Genomic DNA, 27,201 nt, shown 5'->3' with positions numbered 1-27,201 from the left:
TCAGCATGGCCGGACAAGCAGTGAGTCGGTGTGCGCCCGGGATCCGAACCCGGGCCACCAGTAGTGGAGCACGCGCACTTAACTGCTAAGCCACGGGGCCGGCCCCTAACTCTTTCACAATTTATATTTGAGAAATATCATCTAACCAAAAACATTCTATTAGGATTAGGGAAGAAAAAAGGTATGCTGGTATGCACATTGAAAATTAGGTCTGGGGCTGGCCAGGTGGCACAAGCGGTTAAGTGCATGCACTCCGCTTCAGCGGCCCAGCGGCCCAGGGTTCACAGGTTCGGATCCTGGGCACACAGCAACACACTGCTTGTCAAGCCGTGCTGTGGTGGTGTCCCATATAAAGTGGAGGAAGATGGGCACAGATGTTAGCTCAGGGCCAATCTTCCTCAGTAAAAAAACAAAAGAGGAGAATTGGCATCAGATGTTAGCTCAGAGCTAATATTCCTCACGAAAAAAAAATAGAAAGAAAGAAAATTAGGTTTCTGGAAGGAAATTTCATTAAGCATTGGGAAATAGAGGAATTTAAGAGATTTTTGACAATCATTTTTATTGTGTGTGTGTGTATGTTAAGAGTAGAAGAAAGTGAGGATAGAGTAAGAGCTTCTTTTTACTCTATAATAATTCAGAAAATATATGTATAGTGTTTTGCACACCTTTAAAGTCTTACATATATGTGCTTCAGTATATGAAATGAAAAAGGCTAAAGTCACTTTCATATGCAGCCCAGACCGTTTCCTGAACTATGGCTTACCCCTTAGCATACAAAGGAATTTGAATTTCTAAATACTTACTGGGAAGATAGATGCAACGATAATTGATTTAGAAAATACTCTTTGAGCACTAGTGTATTATAAGTGGTAGGCAGTTGATGTTCTATGGAGGTCTTGTTAATGAAACTCACCAAACCCTTAGGCTTTAACCTTTGAAGTATTTTTACCATAGCTTTGTAGGGGCGACCAGAGTCTGTACATTTAATCTTGCATTTAAGAAAATAATTGACGTTTAATGAGTTTTTATCATCCTTTCCAGCTATTTTAGGAAAGTAGCTTTAGTAAGAATTAAGGCAAAGAGTGTATTAGAAGATAGGAAAAGAAAAATCACAGTGGTTGTAGTCACAATAGCAAGGCATACTTAGTGCCATTCAGTATGGTGTGAACTTGAATAGAACTAAAAAACAAAGTGTATTTATCCCTTAATATTTAGTCTATATTGAATTGTTTATAAATCCTTAAATTAAGAAAACAGCCAAATGCAAGGTATATTAAACTTAATCTTTACAGTTTTATAATGATATGTTGTTAACTCACATAGTTCCTGAAGAATTCATGTACAACCCTTTGACCAGAGTCTATGGAGAACCTCACAGAAGACCTGAAGTTCAAAATGCTACTATTGAGTTTATGGCTCCTTCAGAATACATGGTAAGCTTTCATTTTTTTATATAGCATATTCATTTCGTAATACCAGGTTTTAAATAAAACAGTATAGCATACTTTAACAAAATTTTATGTTTTTAAATTTATAAAGTTACACTTATTCATTATAAAAGTAGTGAATTAGTATATGAGGGTAAGTTTGAAAATTAAAAGTATATATAAAGTTCCACTTACATTTCTTGTGTATCCACCTAGAAATTTGCAATATAATGTTGGAATCATATTTACTCTTAAGTCGCTTCCAGTTTTTTTCTATTACAAATAATGCTGTGATGAACATCCTCTTTCAAGTACTTTTTTTTTTTTTTTTTGTGAGGAAGATCAGCCCTGAGCTAACACTCGTGCCAATCCTCCTCTTTTTGCTGAGGAAGACCGGCCCTGAGCTAACATCTATTGCCAATCCTCCTCCTTTTTTTCCCTTTTTCTCCCCAAAGCCCCAGTAGATAGTTGTATGTCATAGTTGCACATCCTTCTAGTTGCTGTATGTGGGACACTGCCTCAGCATGGCCGGACAAGCGGTGTGTCGGTGCACACCCGGGATCCGAACCCGGGCCGCCAGTAGCGGAGTGCGCACACTTAACTGCTAAGCCACAGGGCCGGCCCCCTCAAGTACTTTTATACACTGTGCGAGCATCTGAGGTCTTGTATTTTAAAAATAATAGTTATGCCTAATGTTTAACTAGCATTTTACATTTTACAAAGCACTTAAATATTTTTGATCATCATAAACAACTCTCTGAATTAAGCTAGGGAAATGCGTTAATCCTATTTTACAGATGTGAAAACAGACTTAGGTTAAGTGACTTGCCAAATATCCTTTAGTAAGTGGCAGAGCTCGCATAAAAATCCAGACCTTTTGATTTGGTTCCTCTTTCACCATGTCATAATCGCCTCTAAGGAAAGGGAATATGGAGATAAGACTTAACACCAACTTTTCATATTTTATTTCAGTATATTTTTGTGGGATAATCTCTCCCTATCTGGGCAGTTGGGACCATTTTAGTATAGAGAGTATGAGGTTCAGGGTCTTCACCACAGGGAAGTTTTAGTGTAGAAAACATTCTTGTGACACTTAAATGGTTGGTAATAGCTTTCTGCAGTGTAGCTGTCCCTTTGTTGAATTAAAACCAAAAAATCAGAAGCATTTGTTCTTTTGAATTGGTCTTCTTGGGTTCCTTTTGTCTCCCAGCTTTTGCAAAAATGGCTTCCTTTAAATTTGGAAACTTGCCTATAGCAAGAGGTTTTGCTCCTTCCTGACTTATCTCTTCGGCAATGGATTCTATGAATTTGGCAAGTGATACATGCACAAAAGTATAAAACTTAGTACACTGCTACATGCCCAGCTCTGATTGTGGTTATTTGATGCTTTTTATTGAATTGAAAATAAATCTTTGAATTTGGAAGTTTAAAATAATAGTTGTACGTTTTTATGGAACTTGGCTGAAATGCATTGGTTAAATACCCAGGTCAGGCTAACGTGAATTTGTCACTTTCAGAACTGTCATTTCTCTGCATCGTGAAATATAATGCACATATGGAAAGGTCTATAAAACATAAATATATAGTTGCTAAATAGCTATAAACACCTGTGTTAGCACCACCCAGGTCAAAAAATTGAAAATTGCCAGTACTCTCAGAAGCCCTTCTTTTTTTTTTTTTTTTTTTTAAAGATTTTATTTATTTATTTTTCCCCCAAAGCCCCAGTACATAGTTGTCTGTCATAGCTGCACATCCTTCTAGTTGCTGTATGTGGGACGCGGCCTCAGCATGGCTGGAGGAGTGGTGCCTTGGTGCGCAACCGGGATCCGAACCCGGGCCGCCGGCAGCGGAGCGCACGCACTTAACCGCTAAGCCACGGGGCCGGCCCTCAGAAGCCCTTCTAATCACATTTCATCCCCTTCCTGTCCTAGAGAAAATACTCTTCTGACTTATGGCAATCACATCTTCATTTTTCTTTTCTAAGTATGCATCTGAAAACAATATAATATAGTTTTGCCTATATTTTATTATTTATTTATTTATTTCTGAGGAAGATATGCCCTGAGCTACCATCCGTTGCCAACCCTCCTCCTTTTTTGCTTGAAAAAGGTTTGCCCTGAGCTAACATCTCTGCCAATCTTCCTCCAATTTTTTGTGTGTGGGACAGCTCCACAGCATGGCTGGTGAGTGGAGTAGGTCCGCGCTGGGGATCTGAACCGTGAACCTGGGCCACCGAAGCAGAGAGCATGGAACTTTAACCACTTGGCCGCGGGGCTGGGCCCTGCCTATATTTTAAACTTCTGTTCTTTATTATTTTCTTAATCCATTATTATTTATTATAATCTCCACTTAATCTGTAAATAATGCTTATTTTATTGTTTTTGCTGTATATGGACATGACAAATGATAAGTTTAAATTTAATCCTGTTAAATGTATTTAATGAGATCCTTTTTTTTTCTTCAGTTACGACCACCTCAGCCTCCAGTATACCTCTTTGTATTTGATGTGTCTCACAATGCAGTTGAAACTGGATACTTAAATTCAGTTTGCCAGAGTTTGTTAGACAATCTGGATTTGTAAGTATCTTAATTCAGCTTAAATTTGGAACTAACAGTGTTTGCAAAATGAATAAGTAGTTTCAAAATATAAAAAAAAAAGCTGTGTAATTATATTCTAAAATTCCACTTAAATTAGTTGTGCACTTCAGGCCTCACTTTCCCTGAGAAACATTAATTTATTTTAACTTTTTTTTTTTTTTAAAGATTTTATTTATTCAGTTTTTCCCCCCAAAGCCCCAGTAGATAGTTGTACGTCATAGGTTCACATCCTTCTAGTTGCTGTACGTGGGACTCGGCCTCGCGTTGGACGGAGAAGTGGTGCCTCGGGGCGCTCCCAGGATCCGAACCCGGGCCGCCAGCATCAGAGCGCGCGCACTTAACCGCTAAGCCACGGGGCCGGCCCTATTTTAACTTTTTATTATGGAAAAATTTCAAACATAGAGTAAACAGAAAGAATTTAATGAACTTGCAGGTACCCATTCCTCAGCTTCAACATTTTTAGCATTCAGCTATTCTTGCTTCATCTAATCCCCCCAACACACACACTTTTTCCCCTCTTGAGTATTTTAATGCAAATCTCAGTCTGTATATTATCTTACCTGTAAATACTTGGAATTATTTTTAACTCTAACTAAAATGCAAGTATCATACCAAACAAAATTAGCAATAATTCCATAATATGATCTAATACCCAGTTCAATTTTTGTTCAACATTTTGTTGTCTCAAAAATGTCTTTTTAGTGTAGGTTTGTTGGAATAAGAATCCAAACAATATCGATACTTTGCATTTGGTTGCCATATCTCTTGAGTCTCTTAAAATAACTGAGCTTTAAATGGTGCTTAGATACTTAGTGTAACCCATAAAAGCTACTGTGACCTTTCAGTGTAATGAAATATAGTGCTCTTGTGTGGTATGGAAGAATGTAGAGGACCAAATCTCATCAGAAATGGACTAATTCTCTCACATTGGTGAAAGGGGCATCCTTGTTCTTGCCAGCATTTGTATTTTTAATGTTGTAGCTTGTGAATGGAGATTGTCTGTTGATGAGAGAGTCTACTAATTCACCCAAGCATGAACAATTAGAATGAAAACTTGTTTGTCTTACCCCTTATAAAACTGTAGGTTCACATATTTAAGTTCTTTAAAACAGATCCTTTTGCTGCTCTTCTTTTTTTTTTTTTTTTTGTGAAGAAGATCAGCCCCGAACTAACATCCATGCTAATCCTCCTCTTTTTTTGCTGAGGAAGACCAGCCCTGAGCTAATATCTATTGCCAATCCTCCTCCTTTTTTTTTTTCACCCCTAAAGCCCAAGTAGAGAGTTGTATGTCGTAGTTGCACATCCTGCTATTTGCTGTACGTGGGACGTGGCCTCAGCATGGCTTGACAAGCAGTGTGTCGGTGTGCACCTGAGATCTGAACCCAGGCCGCCAGTAGCGGAGCGTGTGCACTTAACCGCTAAGCCACGGGGCTGGCCCCGCTGCTCTTCTTAAATGAATGCGTTAAACAATATAAGAAGAGGTTTGAGCAAGTTTTTTAAAGATATGCAGTACCTAAATTTATATTACGTTTTAGAGTTGCTTTATGGTATAAACCATATATTTGAAGTATTTTTTATAAATTAAGATCATCTACAAAGTTTTGTATATACTTTCTAGTATTTTTTTTTTTTTTTTTTAAAGATTTTATTTATTTATTTTTCCCCCAAAGCCCCAGTACATAGTTGTCTGTCATAGCTGCACATCCTTCTAGTTGCTGTATGTGGGACACGGCCTCAGCATGGCTGGAGGAGTGGTGCCTCGGTGCGCACCCGGGATCCGAACCCGGGCCGCCGGCAGCGGAGAGCACGCACTTAACCGCTAAGCCACGGGGCCGGCCCCACTAGTATTTTTTATATAGCATTTCCTAAGTGATTTATATAACTTTATATAGGTGTACTGGGTTTTGGATTGCTGTATTATTGCTAGGTTTTGTTGATTGTTTGGCTTATGTGTAGTGTTTTCGCTTTGAGCAGAGTATGTTTTCATGGTGATTAAACATTGAGTGGGTTAAACATTTATGTTGGGACAATTTCCATAATATGAAAGTAGATATTTGTATGTAACTCTTAGCAGATATTTTATGTATGTGTGTATATGGGAAAACTTGATACAATATTCTTCTGAATTTGTTTTTAGACTTCCTGGCAACACTAGGACAAAAATTGGCTTCATAACGTTTGATAGTACAATCCACTTCTACAGTCTTCAAGAAGGTCTCTCTCAACCTCAGATGCTAATAGTTTCAGATATTGAAGGTATATATTATACACTTAAAATTATTGAATTGCCTTAGGAATTTTCAGTTTTAGAAATATTTCATGATTATTTGACTGATTAGGGGTATATGGTACGATTCTACTGTATTGAGGAAAACCTTGAATATAAAATCATAAGATTGTTGGAATGTAAGAGTCCTTCAGTCCAATCCCTCATTTTATACAACAGGAAACAGAATTATGGAGGTAAAGTAAATTCTGAACAAGGCAACAAAAACAAGTTAATATTAAAATTCAGATTAAATTTAGGTCTTTTTCCCTTCTCATCCATTCATTCAAAAAGTATTTGAGGATAGATGTATAGACCATTGGAGGATAGACATATAGACCAATGGAATAGAATAGAGAGCCCGGAAATAAACTGTCATGTATATAGTTAATTGATTTTTGACAAGGATGCCAAGAGCATTCATTCGGGAAAAGATAGTCTTTTCAATAATGGTTCTGGAAAAACTGAACATGCAAAAGAATGAAGTTTGATCCTTACCTTAAACCATATTAAAAAAAATTAACTCAATGGATCAAAGACCTAAACTTAAGAGGTAAAACTATAAAACTCTTAGAAGAAAACATAGAGGAAAATCTTCATAACATTTGATTTGGCACTGATTTCCTGGATATGACACCAAAAGCAGAGGCAACAAGATAGGTAGATAGGTAGATAGGTAGGTAGGTAGGTAGGTAGGTAGGTAGATAGATAGATAGGAAGAAAGATAGAACTTCATCAATATTAAAAACTTTTGTACATCAAAGAACACTATCAAGAGAGTGAAAAGACAACTTAGAGAATGGAGAAAATATATGCAAATCATATATATGTGAAGGATTAATATCTAGAACATATAAAGAACTCCTCAACTCAACAACAACAAAATAACACAATTCAAAAATGGGTGAGCCAGCCCTCATGGCCTAGTGGTTAAAATTTGACGTGCTCTGCTTCGGTGGCCTGGGTTCAGTTCCTGGGCATGGAACCACACCACTCATCTGTCGATAGCCATGCTGTGGTGGTGGCTCACATAGAAGAACTGAAAGGACTTACAACTAGAATATACAACTATGTACTGGGCTTTTGGGGAGGGGAAAAAAAAAAGTAACAAACAAAAAAATGGGCAAAGAACTTGAATAGACATTTCTCTAAAGAAGATGTACAAATGGCCAATAAGCACATGAAAAAATGCTCAGCGTCATTAGTCATTAGCAAAATGCAAATCAAAACCACAATGAGATACCACTTCTCATCCGTTAGGATGGCTAGTATCCAAAAAAATGGAAAATAACAAGTGTTGGCAAGAATGTGGAAACACTGAAACTGTTTGGCATTGTTGGTGGGTACATTATGCTAAGTGTAAGAAGCCAGTCATAAAGGACCTCATAGTGTGACTCCATTAATATGAAATGTACAGAATAGGCAGATCCACAGACAGAAAGACTGGTGGCTGCCTAGAGCTATGGGAATTGACAGGTGGACGAGGAGTGACTGCTAATCTGTGTGGGATTTCTTTTTGGGATGATGAAAAGGATCTGAAATTAGGTAGTGGTGATGGTTGAACAACTCTGTGGATATATTGAAAATCACCGAATTGCATCTTCTACAAGGGTGAATTTTATGGTATGTGAATTATATCTCAATAAAACTTTTATTAAAAATTTTTTAATTTTAAAGGTAAAAAGGGAAGAAATCTAAACAATAGACAGAATTTTTATATAACAGCTAAATTAAATATTTAATGTTTCAAATTATTTGTTAGTATTATTTTTTACAAACATTATAATGAGCCTTTTTTTTTTGTAATAACGAACAGTACAAAAATGTAGAAAGTGAGACCCCTCATAATCCTCCACCACCACCCACATTTCCTTCCCAGTTTGCTTCCTTCTAAGGAAGGAAATTTAATTCCTAAACAAGAATAGATTTGAATCCTGAGAAGCTCATCTAATGTGATCAGTTAGCGTACCTTCTGATTCACTTGCTTTTGTAGTCCCATAAGTAGAGACACTGGTAGGGGCCTTCTTTGTGAGAAAGTATCTGCTTTTTGAATGACAGAGCTGTTGGTGGGTTGTATTACCTCTAGGTAAAGACATAGCATTCTTGTATGTCATCGTTTTTTTCTTTTTTTAGCTATTTTTTTGTTTGTTTTGTGGAAGACTGGTGCTGTGCTAACATCTGCTGCCAATCTTCCTCGTTCTTTTTTCTCCCCAAAGCCCCAGTACATAGTTGTATATCATAGTTGTAGAGTTGTAGCTCTTCTGTGTGGGACACCGTCTCAGCTTGATGAGCGGTGAGTAGGTCCTTGCCCAGGATCCCAGCCGGTGAACCCTGGGCTGCCAAAGCAGAGCATGCGAACTTAACCCTTAGGCTGCTGGGCTGGCCCCATCTTGTATGTCATCTTAATCAACATTTTTTTTAATGCCAAAAGTGTTTCTTTGCCTGGCTTCCAGGGCTAAGCAAGAATGTAAAGCAGGATTCTAAATTGTTGTCTTTAAGAAATGGAGCACTTGTACAAACTCTTAGGAGTGCTTACAGATCAATATTTTCTAATTGGGAGGCTATTTACCTTTTATACGGTAACAGATAAGTTGCAATAAACACCTAAATCAGTGCTCTTTTGGTGGCTCTTGGAATATATGTAGACGGTGCTGTAATAATGGAGAAGGTAGCTTTCCTGTAAGGATGGGGGTGGTTAATTATATCGGTGTTATGTATTTGGAACATCTTTAACAATTAAGTTTTGTCTTAAAAGAAACATTTTTTATTCTTTCAGATGTTTTTATACCTATGCCAGAGAACTTATTAGTAAATTTAAATGAAAGTAAAGAGGTAAGGCACATTTTCCTATCTGACATGTTAAATTGAAACATTGTAGGAATATATTTTTGAAATGAGCTTTAAGTAAAATTTTGCTTCTTTCTGTGACATTTCTAAGATGTGTAACATTTTATATTTGCTGTTAGTTAAAATCCGCCAGATGAACAGCTGTTGAGTTTGCCCTTGAACTGATTGCTTTTCAGTCTAATGTAGCAAGTTATTTGTAGTAGGGTAGAAGATAAGCCTCTTCTATAAAGGAGGAAAACCTGAAGGAAACCTGCCTTGCTGGCCATTTGGGAAGATGGGAGGGTTGCTGAGATAAGCTTCTGGTCACTTCATAGAAGCACTTTAGCTAGGCTGCTTTCAGTGCCCTTTGCTTTTCTGATTCACAGAGTGTCTTTGGGGTCAGTTCAGAAGAAACTCTTATTACCTGCCTGGAAATTGCCATGACATAATACAGTGAGAGGTGAACAGAATGTGTCTGAAGGGGGGATGTTGTCTACCCTGTACATGCATATATGCCTTAGGGGTAACATTTTAACTAGCAAGTCTATGGTCTCAGCTGTTGGCAACGGTGACTTTGCCATAGTGCGAAGTATTTTTTTTCCCATTAACTCTCTTTATTTGTACAACCTAACCTGAGTAGGTAGTTGTTTTTCTTTTGTAGTGATATTACTAGTTGGCAAATTTACTGGCTATCTTAGATTTTATAATAGGGAAGAGTTAAACTCACTTTGGAACTGAAAAGAATAGTGTGTAGAGGTGATTGAGAAGGCCATATTTCATGGCATTAAAATAAATCAAATCTCTAAACTGTGATGGTTCTTTTGGATACATTTCGGACTTATAGTCTTGCTGGACTACTGCATGTGCAAGAACTGTAAGGCCCCAATTTTGATTTGTCTTGCTTGCCGATTTATAATGTTGACTTAAAATGGCTTTCTTGTCATTGACCAACTTCATTGTTTACTGTACTGTCTGTAGATTCTCTGACCGTCATCATGACTCAATGTCTTGTCTATTGTATTAGTTACTGACTTATTGTGAAAAAAATGTTTAATTGTAACACTCTTGAGTTTTCTTGCTTTATTTCACAAGCTTGTCCAAGATTTGCTGAAAACTTTGCCACAAATGTTCACCAAGACCCTGGAGACCCAGAGTGCCTTGGGTCCTGCTCTTCAGGCTGCCTTTAAGCTGATGTCCCCAACTGGTGGTCGAATGACTGTCTTTCAAACACAACTCCCAACCGTTGGAGTGGGAGCCCTGAAACCACGAGAGGAACCCAACCAAAGGTCTTCTGCCAAGGTTAGAAAGTCATAAGATTTATGCTGGTGCTCTGTCCCTTTGACCACAGAGCTTGTTTTTTATTTATTTTTCAGTTGTGGAGGGGAGGGAATATAAGGAAATCAATAAAACAAATGTTTCTCTTTTGTGTAGACATTTCTATTTTATTAAATTATTTTCTACCTGATTCCCACTTACATTATTTTTAGATCTTTAGCAGGCCACTAGTAATGCAGTCTGCCTTTTGATGAGCAAGTTTGACAGACTCAGAGAATATGCTCGCTAGGGACAAAGTAGAACCTGGATGACCAGTAAGATATAGTCGTAGTTTGGTATATTGACTGCCGTTGATTGCTTTTGAGTACATTGTGTATATAAACTTAGTCTGAGATGTGTATTTCTCAAAGGATTGTAGGAGTGAGGCCATATGCATACTATAATGATTATGGTGTCAGTCCTGGAGTCAGTCTGCCTAAGTTCCACTACTTTTTAGATGTGTGAGCTTGAATAATTACTTAATTTCTTTGCCCCCCTATTTCCTTATGTTTATAAAGTGAAAATAGTGATAGTACCCACCTCTTATGGTAGTTGCAAGGAGTAAATAGATATTACGTATGAATTGTTTAGAACAGTTTCTAGCATACTAAGCATTTAATAGATTATCGAAATTAGTGTAATAGGTGTATTTCTTTTTAAAAGTAAAACAAAAAAGAAAATTCTTAATAGTACGTTTCTTATTGAAAAACCAGAAAATATTACAAAGCAAAAGGATTTTGTAGAATGCTGAAGGATGATCGTTAACACCTTGGTATATATAGATAAGTATTTAAATTTTATGACAATTTAATGATTTAAAATTTTTTCTCTGTGTAATTTATTATTAATAGGAAATTCACTTAACACCATCCACTGACTTCTATAAGAAACTAGCTTTGGACTGTTCTGGTCAGCAGGTAGCCGTTGACTTATTCCTTCTCAGTGGACAGTATTCTGATTTGGCTTCTCTGGGTAAGTTCTTCCTAGTGATTATATATCTCAAAGTGGTGTTTATATGACGGTATTCTAAGTAGAGGACAAAACGAAAGAATTTTTATTCCCTTGGGAGAGTTAGTCAGTTTAGTCTATTATAAACTTTATAGTCTTCTACTCTAAACATTGGTAGTAGAGAAATTTCTATACTACTGTTTAAAGGAATGAAATATTCTTTTTTGATAATACCTTGGGAGATTAAAGAAAGATGGATTCAAATGCTGGTGGTTACTTTGGTGTGTATTAGTAGTTAATGGCAGAATGTAAAAGGAGCATGTATTCTCTTCCAGGTTGTATTTCTCGGTATTCAGCGGGTAGTGTCTATTACTATCCCTCTTACCACCATCAGCACAATCCAGTCCAAGTACAGAAATTACAGAAGGAACTGCAGAGATACCTCACTCGGAAGATTGGCTTTGAGGCAGTCATGAGGATTCGGTGCACCAAAGGTGGGGGCACTTTCTTCTACATTTGTATTAGCATAAATGTTGCTTTTGATGCCAGTAAATATACATATTTTCACCTAGTCTTGTCTTCTAAGATATTTTACTTACTCTGATGGAATATGCAGTTAAGAACAGAGAAGAGGGGCTGGCCCCGTGTCGTAGTGGTTAAGTGCACGCGCTCCGCTGCTGGCGGCCCGGGTTCGGATCCCGGGTGTGCACCGAGGCACCGCTTGTCAGACCATGCTGTGGCAGCGTCCCATATAAAGTGGAGAAAGATAGGCACAGATGTTAGCCCAGGGCCAGTCTTCCTCAGCAAAAAGAGGAGCATTGGCATGGATGATAGCTCAGGGCTGATTTTCCTCACAACAACAGCAAAAGAATAGAGAAGAAACATTATAAAAGAAAAATAGGGACTATTTTGAATATACTAAAAACCACTGAATTGTTCACTTGGAAAGGGTGCTTTTTATGGTATGTGAATTATATTTCAATGAAAAAAAATCACATTCCCAAAGAAAATAAATCATATTACTGATGGATTTTTATTACACTTATTGAACAGTGGTAGTAGAAGATCTTTTTTTAAAAACAATTATTTTTTAAAATTGTGGTAAAATATATGTAACGTAAAATTTACCATTTTAACCATTTTTAAGTATACAGTGGCATTAAGTACATTCTCATTGTTGTGCAACCATCACCACCATCCATCTCCTGAAGTAGGAAATATGTTAATTTGTGCTCTTCTCACCCTGCACCTGCTGCTTACACCTTGCCACAATGTTGCTTTGAAAATAGTCTGACAGTTTCAGAATGCTTATATCCAATTTGTTTTTTGTTTTTTGTTTTTTTTGTGAGGAAGATTAGCCCTGAGCTAACATCCATGCCAATCCTCCTCTTTTTGCTGAGGAAGACTGGCCTTGGGCTAACATCTGTGCCCATCTTCCTCCACTTTATATGGGACTCCGCCACAGCATGGCCTGACAAGCGGTGCCTCGGTGTGTGCCTGGGATCCGAACCTGGGCCGCCAGCAGTGGAGCGCTCGCACTTAACCATTATGCCACGGGGCCGGCCCCTCCAATTTGTTTTTCAGGATAAATGTTTTGTGGCTACTAAATGATAACTATTTTCTTATGAAAATGAGAAATTATAGTTCTTGGTATTTCATTTCTTCACATTATCAACCTGGTTCTAATCTTTTATTCAGATTTTAAAATATTATTGCTCTGTAAGAGGGTGTGAAGCATTTGTTTTTTAAAGTGGAAAGATTATATGAAATACATAGCAAAAAAAATAGATATGAAAAGATAAGGATCCATAAACATGTCCGCTAGATAGATGTTAAAATCTTGGTCAAACCATGTACCAAAAAAAGTTCTCTATTATCCATCACTGTAATAAAAAGGAAAAATGGTTGAGTGAAACAACTGAGAAGAAAACACATGTATTGTCTTATAGTATAAGGTATCAAGTAAACACTGACGATGTTGCCACATCTCCAAACGACTCACAGGTATTAGTGTCACCCATAACCAATCAGTTACCACAATAGCATTGTGTTTCTGTTTCTGTTTTTTTTTTAATAACAGCTTTATTGAGGTCAAATTTACACACCATACAATTCAGTGGTTTTAAATATATTCACCACAATATATATTCACCACAATCAATTTTAGAACACTTTCATCACCCCAAAAAGAAACCCTGTACCAATTACCAGTCACTCCATATTTCCCCCACAACTTCTGCAACTCTAGGCAGCTGCTAGTCCACTTTCTGTCTCTATGGATTTGCCTGTTCTGGGTATTTCATATTAATGGAGTCATACAGTATGAGGTTCTTTGTGACTGACTTCTTACACTTAGCATAATGTTTTCAAGGTTCATCCGTGTTGTAGCATGTATCAATATTTCATTCCCCCATTTTTTAGAATATTTCAGTCACTTATATTGCCCAATAGTATTCTATTGTATAGATATACCTCATTTTGTTTATCCATTCATCAGTTGACAAACATTTGGGTTGTTTCCACTTTTGGGATATTATGAATAATACTACTATGAACATTTGTGTAGAGGTTTTGGACATTTTCATTTCTTTTTTTTTTTTTAATTTATTATTATTTTTTTTTTTTTAATTTTTTTTGTGAGGAAGAGCAGCCCTGACCTAACATCTGCCAATCCTCCTCTTTTTGCTGAGGAAGACTGGCCCTGGGCTAATGCCCAGGCCCTGGGCCATGCCCATCTTCCTCTGCTTTATATGGGACACCTCCACAGCATGGCTTGCCAAGCGGTGTGTCGGTGCGCACCCGGGATCCCAACAGGCGAACCCTAGGCCGCCTCAGCGGAGCGTGTGCACTTAACCGCTTGCACCACCAGGCGGGCCTCCTGGACATTTTCATTTCTCTTGGGTATACACCTGGGTCATAAGGTAACTGTATGTTTAACTTTTTGAGGAATTGCCAGACTGTTTTGCAGCAGTGGCACCATTTTACATTCCCACAGCAGTGAATGAGGGTGCTGATTTCTCCACATCCTTGTCAATATTTGTTATTGTTTTGTCTTTTTTATTTTAGCCATCTTAGTGAGTGTGTTGTGGTATCTCATTGAGGTTTTCATTTGTATTTTCCCATTGATGAATGATGTTGAACATCTTTTCTTGTGCTTTTTGGCTATTTGTATATCTTCTTTGGAAAAATGTCTATTCACATCCTTTTCCCATTTAAAAATTTGGTTTATTTGTCTATTTATTATTGAGTTGTAAGAGTTCTCTACATATTTTTAGATATAAGGCCTCTATCAGATATATGGTTTGCAAAGTTTTTTTTCCATTTTGTAGCTTGCCTTTTCACTTTCTTAATGGTACCCTTTCAAAGCAGGGTTGTTTTTAATTTTGGCAGTGTCCATTTATCAATTTTTTTCTTTTTCTGTTTGTAGTTTTGGTGTCATATCATAGCATTAAGTCACTGTTTAATCAAAGATCACTAACATTTATACTTATATTGTTTTCTAAGAATTTTATAGTTATACTTCTTACACTTAAGTCTTTGATTTATTTTGAGTTAATTTTGTATGTGTGGTAGGTGTTTGACTTCATTCTTTTGCATGTGGATATGCAGTTGTCCCAGCACCATTTGTTGAAAAGACTGTTCTTTCCCCATTGTATTTTCTTGGCACCCATGTTCTCATGTTGAAAATCAGTTGACCATAAATGTGAGGGTTTGTTTCTGCACTCTGAGTTTTATTCTATTAATCTATATCTATCCTTATGCCAGTACAAAACTGTCTTGATTACTGTAGCTTTGTAGTAAGTTTGAAATTAAAAGTATAAGTCCTCCCAACTTTTTTCTTCTTTCTGAAGATTGTTGTGGTAGTCTGGGTCCCTTGTGTTTCCATATGAATTTTAGGTTCAGCTTGTCAATTTCTGCAAAGAAGACAGCTGGGATTTTGATAGAGATTGCACTTAATAGGTAGATCAATTTGGGGAGTATTGCTGTCTTAATAATATTAAATCTTCCTGTCCACAAACATAGTATCTTTCCATTTATTTAGGTCTTTAATTTCTTTCAACAATATTTTGTAGTTTTCAGAGTATAAGTTTTGCATTTATTTTGTTAAATTTATTCCTAAATATTTTTTGATGCTATTGTAAATGGAATTATTTTTAAATTTTCATTGCTTCTTTATATAAACATAATTAATCCTTTGTATGTTGGTCTTGTATCCTGCAACCTTGCTGAACTTGTTTATTAATTCTAATACTTTTTTAAGTGTTTATGTTTTATGGGGCCCATTTGTTGTATCCTGTTCATTTAAGATTAATGGACCTCAGGGGCCAGCCCAGTGGCATAGTGGTTAAGTGCGCGCGCTCCACTTCGGCGGCCTGGGGTTCGCAGGTTCTCCACTTCCACAGCCTTCGGTTCGCAGGTTCGGATCCTGGGCACGCACCAATGCACCACTTGTCAAGCCATGCTGTGGTGGCATCCCATATAAAGTAGAGGAAGATGGGCACGGATGTTAGCCCAGGGCCAGTCTTCCTCAGCAAAAAGAGGAGGATTGGCATCGGATGTTAGCTCAGGGCTAATCATCCTCACCAAAAAAAAAAAAAGAGAGAGAGAGATTAATGGACCTCAAAAATGATTATTTCTGCAGATGTTGGCTATAAATTAAGGGAACTGTACTGCCTAAAAGTGCTTTTAAGATTTTTTTCTATTTAGCAGGACAGAGGCTATTTTATATGTACCTGACTTTGCATAAAGAGGTTGAGGGTGTGCCAACAAACCAACCTTTGCACTCTTTCTAGAGTGCTTAATTTATATATCTTTGTGGTTAACTCGCTTAGGTTTCTCTTTTTCTTTTCTTTTTTTTTTTTTTTGCTGAGGAAGATTCGCCCTGAGCTAACATCTGTTGCCAATCTTCCTCTTTTTCTTGAGGAATATTTGCCCTGAGCTAACATATGTGCCAGTCTTTGTCTGTTTTGTATGTGGGTCGCTGCCATAGCATGGCCACCGATGAGGGGTGTAACATGGTCTGCGCCCGGGAACCAAACTTGGGCTGCCGAAGCAGAGCACACTGAACTTAACCGCTAGGCCATGGGGCCAGCCCCCTCTTTTTCTTTTTTATGGTAAATTTTGTTACAAATGAAATAATACGCTCTTGGTAAATTAAAAAAAAAAAAGGTATAGTACAAAAAGATAGAAAATGAGAAATCAAACTTAACCCAGTGTGTTCCATTTTAAAGTTTCTCATGCCCTTGAAAAATTGTCCTGTGCATATATAAGCATATGTTTTAGCCTTCAAATAAGAGCAATGGAGATCACATCTGGCTTCTTTTTTTTTCTTTGTGAGGAAGATTAGCCTTGAGCTAACATCTGTTGCCAGTCCTCCTCTTTTTGCTGAGGAAGATTGGCCCTGGGCTAACATCCATGCCCATCTTCCTCTACTTTATAAATGGAATGCCTGCCACAGCATGGCTTGATAAGTAGTGTGTAGGTCCACGCCTGGGATCCAAACCTGGGAACCCTGGGCCACCGAAGCAGAGTGCGCAAACTTATCCAGTACGTCACCGGGCTGGCCCTACATCTGGCTTCTTTTTAACCACACCTTTCTTTTTCTTTCTTTCTTTTTTTTTTTGTGAGGAAGATCAGCCCTGAGCTAACATGCATGTCAATCCTCCTCTTTTTGCTGAGGAAGACTGGCCCTGGGCTAACATCTGTGCCTATCTTCCTCCACTTTATATGTGATGCTGCCACAGCATGGCCTGACAAGCCGTGCATCGGTGCGCGCCTGGATCCAAACCTGGGCCGCCAGCAGCGGAGCACGAGCACTTAACTGCTACACCATGGGGCCGGCCCCTAACCACACCTTTCTATTTTTGTACATACAGACAGACCTACATCCTTCTTTTTTTTCTGATTACTGTTTTAAAGTTGGTTTTTATTTTACAAGCAAAATATACATCTGTTCTTGTAAAAAGTAAAAACATTATTGATAAAGCTAAAATCCAGTTGTATCAGCTTATGTGTGTGCATACTTTCACTTTCACTCCATTCTTATGTAGTCACTGTAATCATGTTGGTGTGTATATCAGGCTTTTCTATACATTTACATACATATGTACCTTTCCATGGAAAATATATATAGTACAGTATATTAGCATAAATAACACTGTACATGTTTTCAGCAAGTCTTAAAGATCCATTAATATTAATTTACATAGATTGATCTCATTCTTTTCAACTTTTACCAAGTATTCAGTAGAATGTACAAATCACAATTTAGTTACTTTCTTACTGGTATCTGTAGGATAAATTCTTAGATGTGGAATTACTAGGGTCAAAGTAGGTATTCATTTAGAATTTTGGTAGATATTGCCGAATTATCCTCCAAAAAAGTTTTTTGAAAATATGAATTTCCACCTCGAATTAAGAAGATATCTGTTATTCCTCCCTTACTCTCACTAACCTACTGTATATTATCTAATATGATTCTGTTCCCAATTCCAATGAGTGAGTTGTATTTCCCCACACCACCAAGCAATTAACTCAATTCTGACACTGTCTACCTGGAGATAGCCTCAGATCCCACAGGTTAAGGGTTCAGTCGCACAAGACTGCTGCCCCTGCCCTGTCTGCCCCACCGCCCCCCAACACACACATTTCAGGCACCAATTGCAAGCCCAGGTTGTTACCAATACTTCTGTTCAACTGACTGTGGATGGGAGGTTCCAATGACCCTCTTTTTGGGTTCAATTAATTTGCTAGACTGGCTCGCAGAACTCAGAGAAACATTTTACTTACTAGATTACGAATTTGTTATAAAAGGATATAACTCAGGAACAGCCGGGTAGAAGAGATGCATAGGGCAAGATGTGGGGAAAGGGAAAGGGCACGAAGCATCTGGAGCTTCATGCTCTCTTCAAGTGCTCCATCCTCCCACCTCCCCGAATCTCCACACGTTCACCAACCCAGAGGCTCTATGAACCCTGTCCTTTTGGGTTTTTATGGAGGCTGCATTACATAGGCATAATTGATTAAATTGTTGGCCATTGGCAGTTGATTCAACCTCCAGCCCCTCTCCTCTGCTGGAGGTGGGGAGAGGGGGTGGACTGAAAGTTTCAACCCTCTAATCACATGTTTGGATCCTCTGGCAACCAGCCTCCATCCTTAGGTTACCTTGACTTTCCAAAAGACACCTTATTAACACAGCAAAAGATGCCTTTATCACGCTCATCACTTAGGAAATTCTCAGAGTTTTAGGAGCTCTGTGCCAGAAACGGGTGAAGAACAAATATATATTTCTTAATATAAGTCACAATATCATATGTGAACTTTTTAATTTTCTCTTTGGCAGTCTGATAAGTGACAAGGATAAAATATAAATATCCATATGTAGGTGTATGTAAATCATTTTGATAAATTTTTCTCTTCTAGGTCTTTCCATTCATACTTTCCATGGGAACTTCTTCGTTCGGTCAACAGACTTACTGTCTTTGCCGAATGTAAACCCAGATGCTGGGTATGCAGTGCAGATGTCAGTGGAAGAGAGTCTTACTGACACTCAGTTGGTTTCCTTTCAGTCAGCACTCTTGTATACGTCCAGCAAAGGTAAGTGTTTTTTTTATTGTGTCAAAAAACAGGTAACATGAGATCTACCCTCTTAACAAATTTTTCAGTGTATGATACAGTGTTATTAACTATAAGCACAATGTTATAGCAAAGGTAAGTGTTTTGATTTGGTCATGTAGTCTATGGCTTGTGGTGAACTCCCTCTTCTTTGGAGGTAGTTACCTATTTCTGTTAAGCAAAAGAGTATTCCTAATCTTAAGAGCTTTGTTGCTGTTCCTGGTAAAGTCAAGATGTTTGGTATTTGGTTTCCATAACCATTTTATTTAACAGATATTTATTGAGAGTCAACTTAGTGTCAGGCATTGAAATATGTTCTGATGACACAACAGTCAATAAAACTGAATTAAAAAAATTCTTTTCCTCGTAGAGCTTATTCTAGTAGGGGAAACAGACGATAAAGAGGATAAATGGTTAAAATAATAGTACGTTACAGAGAAATGAGTTACAGAGAAATATAAAGCAGGTAAAGATTTTAGGAAGTGCTGGAGGGATGGTCTTTTAAGATAGAGTAGCTAGGAAAGGCCTCACAGAGGTGACATTTGAGTTAAGTTTTGAAGGAGCTCAAAAGGAAGATAGGAAACACTTTTTAAGGGTAGAATTTGTTTATTACTAATTAATTGATGATGTGTTTTGTCCTAAAGATGATGTGAAGGCCGGTTAAATTTATTTTTTTAAAGATTCACCACTCTCCGGGCCGGCCCCGTGGCTTAGCGGTTAAGTGTGCGCGCTCCACTGCTGGCGGCCCGGGTTCGGATGCTGGGTGAGCACCGACGCACTGCTTCTCCGGCCATGCTGAGGCTGCGTCCCACATAGACCAACTAGAAGGATGTGCAGCTATGACATACAACTATACTGGGACTTTGGGGGAAAAAAATAAATAAATAAAAATCTTAAAAAAAAAAAAAAATAAAGATTCACCACTCTCATCTTCTACCTCTGTTTTATCACCTTAAAAAAAAGTTTTGGGAGTGTTTCTGTACTATGTCTACTCACATTCACAACCCCTCCAAAATCTATAAAAAGTGTGTAGTAAAGGCATTTTAATGAAAACCTTTAGTATTAGAGAAGTTTAGTTTTTTTATTATGATTATAATTAAGACAGCATACCATAAATATAAAAGTAAGATGGATTTGTCCCTAGATATCATTTTTTATTTGACAAAAGAACATCCCAGTCCCTTTCCTGCTCATTGATTTTTTTCTTAACATTTAAAAAGAATTAATATATAATTGACATATGGTAAAATCTACCATTTTGATGTACAGTTCCACAAGTTCTGACAACTGTGTTGTGTAGTCACCACCACAATCAAGATATCTCAATCAGTCCCGTTACCCCAAAAATCTTCTTAAGTTTTTGTGGTCAACTTCTGTCTTGTTCCCAGCCCCTGGCAACCATTAATCTGTTTTCTGACTGTATAGTTTTGCTTTTGCAAGAATATCATATAAATGAATTCATACAAAGGGTAGCCTTTTGTATCTGGCTTCTTTCATTTAGCATAGTGCGTTTGAGATTCATCTATGTTGTTGCATCCACTGGTAGTTTGTTACTTTTTATTCCTGAGTAGTAGTCCATTGTGTCCAGTTTGTTTATTCACTTCGTAGTTGAGGTACATTTGGGTTGTTTCCGGTTTTTGACAATTTCAAATATAGCTCCTGTAAACAATTGCATACAGATTTTTGTGTTTCCAAAGTGGCTGTACCATTTTGCATTCCCATCAGCAGTGTATGCGAGTTCCAGCTGCTCTGCATCCTCACCAGCATTTGCTATTGTCAGTGTTTAGTTTTTGTTTGTTGGTTTTGGTTTGAGGCTTTTTGTTTTTCTTTTTGTTTTAGCCATTTTAATAAAGTATAGTGGAATCTCTTTTTGTTTTATTTTGTGTTTCCCTAATAAGTAATGTTGGATACCTTTTCATGTACTTACTGTTAGAAGTTTAGGTTGTTTCTGATGTTTTGTTTTTATGAAAAATGTGATTATAACTTCTATCCATGTACACAGATCTCGGTCATTTCTGATAATTTCCCTAAGATGGGTTCCTAGAATTGGAAATATGGGGTATAGAGATCAACTGTGTAGAAAAATCTTCGTATTACCAGAGTACTTTTCAGAAGGATTTTACCAATTTGTAGGACCATCAAGTGCCCTTTTCATTTCAGCCTCTGATTTTGTGTGTGTGTAGTTGTTGCCAATTTGATAGGCTACACATTGTATCTTTTTTCTTTTAGTTATCAATATTTTCATCTAGAATAGAAGCTCTAAACAATGTTACCCTTTTTTTGCTTTTTTTGATCTTATTTCTTCTCTTTCAGAGTAATTTGTATGAGCTCTTCATATGTACATTTTCATTAGTCTTCATGTGTCAGTACAGGTTGTAGTGTGGGTATTATCTCTACTTTTTTTTTTTCTGAGAAAATTCACCCTGAGCTAACATCTGTTGCAAATCTTCTTCTTTTTTTGCTTGAGGAAGATTAGTCCCGAGCTAACATCTGTGCCAGTCTTGCTCTATTTTATACGTGGGTTGCTGCCAGAACATGGCTGACAAGTGGTGTAGGTTCGCACCTGGGATGCAAACCCACAAACCTGGGCCGCCAAAGTGGAGTACGCCAAACTTAATCACAAGGCCACAGGGCCGGCTCCTCTAGATTTTTTACTTGTTCTTTTTCTTTGGTGTTTAGAGTCTTGCTGATCAGGAATTTTTAAAAGATTGACATAATATTTGAAATTTGATGGTTCTCAAAGGGTTTTCATTTTTGTTTCCTGTATTTATTGATTTTTTTGTGTGTGTGTGAGGAAGATCAGTCCTGAGCTAACATGCGTGCCCATCTTCCTCTACTTTATATGGAATACCGCCACAGCATGGCCTGACACGTGGTGTGTCGGTGCGCGCCTGGGATCCAAACCTGGGCCGCCAGCAGTGGAGCACGCGCACTTAACCACTACGCCACAGCGCCAGCCCCTATTTATTGATTTTTGTTGTTTTGGGTAATTACCAAAGAGAGATGTGACTATTGGTTGATTTCTTTTACAATTTTTTTCTGTGATTAAAGAGAAAAGTATAAGATTTCTCTGGACTTGAAATATCAAAACAGACCTTAGAACACGTGTTGGAGTAGTGTTGTCTTACAGTATATATATTAACTCAAAATTTTTATTACAAAAAAAAGATAAAATAACCAAAAATTCAGAAATTTTTTTATTTTATTTATTTTTTGTTTTATTTATTTTTTTGAGGAGATCAGCCCTGTGCTAACATCTGCCAATCCTCCTCTTTTTTTGCTGAGGAAGACCGGCCCTGGGCTAACATCCGTGCCCATCTTCCTCCACTTTATATGGGACACCAACAGCATGGCTTGCCAAGCAAGTATGTCGGTGCGCGCCCAGGATCCAAACCGGTGAACCCCGGGCCGCCGCAGCTGAGCCCATGCACTTAACCGCTTGTGCCACCGGGCCGGCCCCAGAAATTTTTTTAAAAGCTAGCATGTTATCATCATTTGAATATGATCCCTATTGTCTTTTCCATAATAACTTGAAACGAAGAATTTTGTGGTCAAAAAATAAAAGAAATAAAACTAGAGTTTTCACTCATTAAGGTTTTGATACTATCTCTGCTTACTATATAACCCTATTTGGTTCTAAACTGAAAATAAGTGATTTTTCCAAGTGACTTGAATATGAACTTTTTTATATAGTTGTCCCTTAGTGTCATGTGTGTTTTCTCCAAAGGTGAAAGAAGAATTCGTGTTCATACTTTGTGTTTGCCAGTAGTTGCAACTCTGAATGAAGTCTTTCTTGGAGCTGACGTTCAAGCAATTTCAGGGTTACTGGCCAATATGGGTAAGAACTGTTATTACCTACTATTGTAAATATTTTGCAAGTAATAACATGAGAAGAATCCACATAGTTGTGTTTTCCTTTAAATAATTAGCTTTAAGGGTTTCAGCATTTTGGATACCGTGTGTGCCTGCTAAAGTAACTATTTGAATGAAACGGTCTGCTGCAGATAGCCTTTTCTTTTCTTTTTAACTTAAATAGCTTTATTGAGATACAATTTATATACCATATCACTTAATCCATTTTAAGTGTACAATTTCATTGTTTTTAGTATATTTACAGAGTTGTGTCCGTTACCTCAGTCTAACTTTAGAATGTTTCTATCACCCCAAAAAGAACCTCTTGGGTCCCTTTTTTCAGATACTTAGAGCTTAACATCATTTTGGTTCTTTCTCCCTTTCCCCTTCAGAGAAGACTACCAGTGGGTTTATTTGCTTAAAACTCAAATCTGCCTATAATAGGAATAATTACCCATTTTCTTGAATTTCCTTTTGAGAAAGTTTTTCTTTAATGGAGGCTGATAAAGGATTCAACCCCACTTTAGTCTCATATGTTGTTAAAAGTTAAAGATTATGATTTAAGAAATTTGAGATTCACTGCCTTTATTTTTGGTTGAACTAATACTTTTTGGTAAAAGTACGATCATGATTATTATCTTTATTATTAGCATACAACTGTATATCAGGCAGTATTTGTGGATTTTTTTTTTTTTTGGTGAGGAAGATTCGCTCTGAGCTAACATCTGTGCCAACCTTCCTCTATTTTGTACGTGAGTCACCGCCTCCGCATCGCTGATGGGTAGGTCCACACCCAGGATCCCAACCTGTGAACTTGGGCTGCCAAAGCAGAACGCACAGAACTTAATCACTATGCCATGGGGCCAGCCAGCCCAAGTATTTGTGGATTTTTTAAAAAATCTTCACAACAAAGTATTGGTTCTGTTAGTAAATTTGGTTAATCCCAATATGCACATTTTTTCACATTTTATCAAAATCTTTAGGGGACTGACCCAGTGGCGCGGTGATTAAGTTCGCACGCTCTGCTTCGGTGGCCTGGGGTACGTGTGTTCGGGTCCCAGGTGTGGACCTGCACACTGCTTATCAAGCCATGCTGTGGCAGGCATTCCACATATTAAAAAAATAGAGGAAGACGGGCACAGATGTTAGCTCAGGGCCAATCTTCCTCAGCAAAAAGAGGAGGATTGGCAACAGATGTTAGCTCAGGGCTAATCTTCCTCACCAAAAAAAAAAAAAAAGAGGTCAATGTAATTTACCATATTAACAGAATAAATGTAGAAAAATCATATGATCATCTCTACAAATGCAGGAAAAGTATTAAAAAAAAAATCTTTAAAATCAGGATGTCTTTAATTGATGAAGTCTTAGAGTTACTGTTGACCAGGTGACAGTAGTCTTCATTCTATCTTGCCTATGTACAAATTTGGTCATAGCAATTAATAACATCACCTGATTAAGTGTATTTTTGGTACGTCATGAACTGCATTTAGTTGTAGTTTGAGAAGTCTTCAAAACAACTATAGTGTTTTTAGTATTGAAAAAAAATCTTGAGTATGCAGAAATGCATATAAGCAGAGTGGCCTGACAGATGATGAAAATTGTCTAAACAGCTCTCCAAGAGCTCTTTCAATAATATAAAATAAAAATTCTCTGTGTTAAGAAAGCACACAGAGTGCTGTGTGTGTAATTTCAGTTTTTTCTTTCTCAGTGGTATATAAAATAAAAATGGTGGGTTACAATAAATAATGTCTAGATTCGACGAAATAGTTTTCCCATTTTACAGGTAAGGAAATTGAGGCTCATGAAGGTTAGATTACTTGCCAAATTGTCATACAGCTAGGAAATAGCAGAGCAGCATTTCAAGAGAGGTTGGTTTGATTCTCCAAAGTAGGTGCTTTTAACTGCTATGTTTGGCTCCTTGTGTATATAACAAATAGGAGAAAGAATTTATATAATTTAAAAAGTCTCTATTCTGTCCTTAACAGTGGGGGAGCTAAACTTCTATCTTCTTTCTCTTTTGTCCCTACCCCCACTTCTGTTAGCTGTTGATAGGTCTGTGACTGCCAGTCTAAGTGATGCTCGGGACGCCCTAGTGAATGCCGTCATAGACTCTCTTTCAGCTTATCGTTCTTCAGTCCTAAGTAACCAACAGCCTGGACTTATGGTTCCTTTCTCTTTGCGGCTTTTCCCACTCTTTGTATTGGCTCTCCTTAAACAGGTAAGAGAATCAAACCAAGGAACTAGTACAATGAAAATGTCAAAAGCAAAAATTTTTATTTTGTGAACCACTAACCATTGTATATCTAACTTTATGCCAGTTAAGTTTTTTGAGGATAGGGACCTTAACTCTTATTCAAACCTTGAAAGGATTTGTAACCAGAAAGAAATGCTGATTTAATTAAATGCTGATTTAAAGCATGTGCCTTGTTTGTAATAGTTGCTAAGTATTCCCCGATGTTATCAAAGATGCAAATGATGATCAATTTTCCGAAACAAGAACATATATTTTATTGCTAGAGCAAGAAGTCACACATGAGACTCTTCTTTTGGCTCTTTCCTGCTCCCTACAATATTTCGGCCACATTCTACTTCTTTATTTTAGATATGCCTTCTCATACCTGTCTACCTATTTCCATGGCCTGCATTGTACTTTCCTGTCCTTGTCTTTGAGCTCAAATGTTCTCTCTCTGGCAGTTACCTTTCTTTCTATGGTCTTGTAGCTCTTTGTGCATATATTTATTTATAGTTTTTCATTTGATACTTCTTTTTTTTTTTTTTTTTTTAAAGATTTTATTTATTCAGTTTTTTCCCCCCAAAGCCCCAGTAGATAGTTGTATGTCATAGGTTCACATCCTTCTAGTTGCTGTACGTGGGACTCGGCCTCACGTTGGACGGAGAAGTGGTGCCTCGGGGCGCTCCCGGGATCCGAACCCGGGCCGCCAGCATCAGAGCGCGCGCACTTAACCGCTAAGCCACGGAGCCGGCCCTGATACTTCTTATTTATTTGTCTCCCCTGCTTGCCTTTTGCCCCTACCCTTGGATCCCAAAAAAAGAAAGAAAGGCTGGGCTGTGAAGGAGGCTTATTTTTCTAGTGTCTAAAATATAATGTCCAGGCTTGTAGACTTATAAAATTTTAGTAAAAAGCTCATGTCAATAAGTCACCTGGGAGGCTGACCCCGTGGCCTAGTGGTTAAGTTCAGTGCGCTCCACTCGGCAGCCCGGGTTTGCAGGTTTGGATCCTAGGCGCAGACCTACACCACTCATCAGCCATGCTGTGGCAGCAACTCACATAAAAAATAGAGGAAGATTGGCACAGATTTTAGCTCAGGGCTAATCTTCCTCAACCAAAAAAAGAGGAAGATTGGCAACAGATGTTAGCTCAGGGTGACTCTTCCTCGGCAAAAAAAAAAAAGTCATCTGGGGAAGCATCCCAGATTCCAGAATTGATCAAGGACTGCCCTGGATCTTGTCAATTTGTACACTTTTCTGAACTCCAGGATTGACCTGTCTGGTGTATGTCTCACTTTTCCAGGTGAGAAGGGCATCCCACTACACCCTATTAGGAATGGCTTTTGAATCTACTTCTAGTTTCTTTAACTCAAATTATGTATTTCCACTAATGAATATAATATAAATGCACAGATTACATCATAATATTTAAAAATATGAGAGGCTGGCCCTGTGGCTTAGCAGTTAAGTGCACACCCTCTGCTACTGGCAGCCCAGATTCGGATCCCGGGCGCGCACCCACGCACCCCTTGTCTGGCCATGCTGAGGCGGCATCCCACATACAGTAACTAGAAGGATGTGCATCTGTGACATACAACTATCTACCGGGGGCTTTGGGGAGAAAAAGGGGGAAAACAAAAAGGAAGAGGATTGGCAATGGATGTTAGCTCAGGGCTGATCTTCCTCACAAAAAAAAAAAAAGAAAAATCTGAGCTGTTTCCTCTTCAAGTCTTTCCTTAAATGCTATCCTTTCACTGAGGCTCTGCCTTCTCTGATCTCCTCATTTAATATGCAACCTTCTCATCCCACCCCACCCTGACATTCTTTATCTCTCTTCCCTCCTTTATTTCTCTCCATAGCACTTAATACTGACATACCACATATATTGGTTATTTATTATTTACTTCTTCCTTACTAGGCTTTTTGTCCACGAGGAGGAGGATTTTTATCTTTTTTGTTCACCACTTTGTCCCAGCACCTAGAACAGTTCCTAGTACATAGTATGCACTCAGTAAATATTTTTTGAGTGAATAAATGGAACTTTCCTTCTTCCATTCCACATAGTACTTTTTCTTCTTTCTTAGTGACTATCCACTTACCAATTTTAAAAATCTTAAGAACCTTTTG

The 27,201-nt window shown here is 37.8% G+C and overlaps 1 protein-coding gene across 1 annotated transcript in view; it reads left to right on the top strand.

The window, feature by feature from the left end:
• Window positions 1-27,201, top strand: part of SEC24A (SEC24 homolog A, COPII component) — a 70,719-nt gene that overhangs the window by 34,782 nt on the left and 8,736 nt on the right. The window contains exons 9-18 of the mRNA XM_004420188.3: window positions 1,324-1,433; window positions 3,892-4,004; window positions 6,163-6,281; window positions 9,068-9,123; window positions 10,210-10,416; window positions 11,283-11,403; window positions 11,715-11,873; window positions 18,802-18,975; window positions 22,721-22,831; window positions 24,888-25,063. Of these exons, the coding sequence (XP_004420245.1) occupies window positions 1,324-1,433; window positions 3,892-4,004; window positions 6,163-6,281; window positions 9,068-9,123; window positions 10,210-10,416; window positions 11,283-11,403; window positions 11,715-11,873; window positions 18,802-18,975; window positions 22,721-22,831; window positions 24,888-25,063 (1,346 nt within the window). The remainder of the gene's footprint in view (window positions 1-1,323; window positions 1,434-3,891; window positions 4,005-6,162; window positions 6,282-9,067; window positions 9,124-10,209; window positions 10,417-11,282; window positions 11,404-11,714; window positions 11,874-18,801; window positions 18,976-22,720; window positions 22,832-24,887; window positions 25,064-27,201) is intronic.

The sequence above is a fragment of the Ceratotherium simum genome, chromosome 4 (genome assembly GCF_057802395.1).
Source record: "Ceratotherium simum simum isolate JZ-2026a chromosome 4, ASM5780239v1, whole genome shotgun sequence".
NCBI lineage: Eukaryota > Metazoa > Chordata > Mammalia > Perissodactyla > Rhinocerotidae > Ceratotherium > Ceratotherium simum.
The sequence above is the reverse complement of the archived record's forward strand: the minus strand, read 5'-3'. Positions and strand labels throughout refer to the sequence as shown.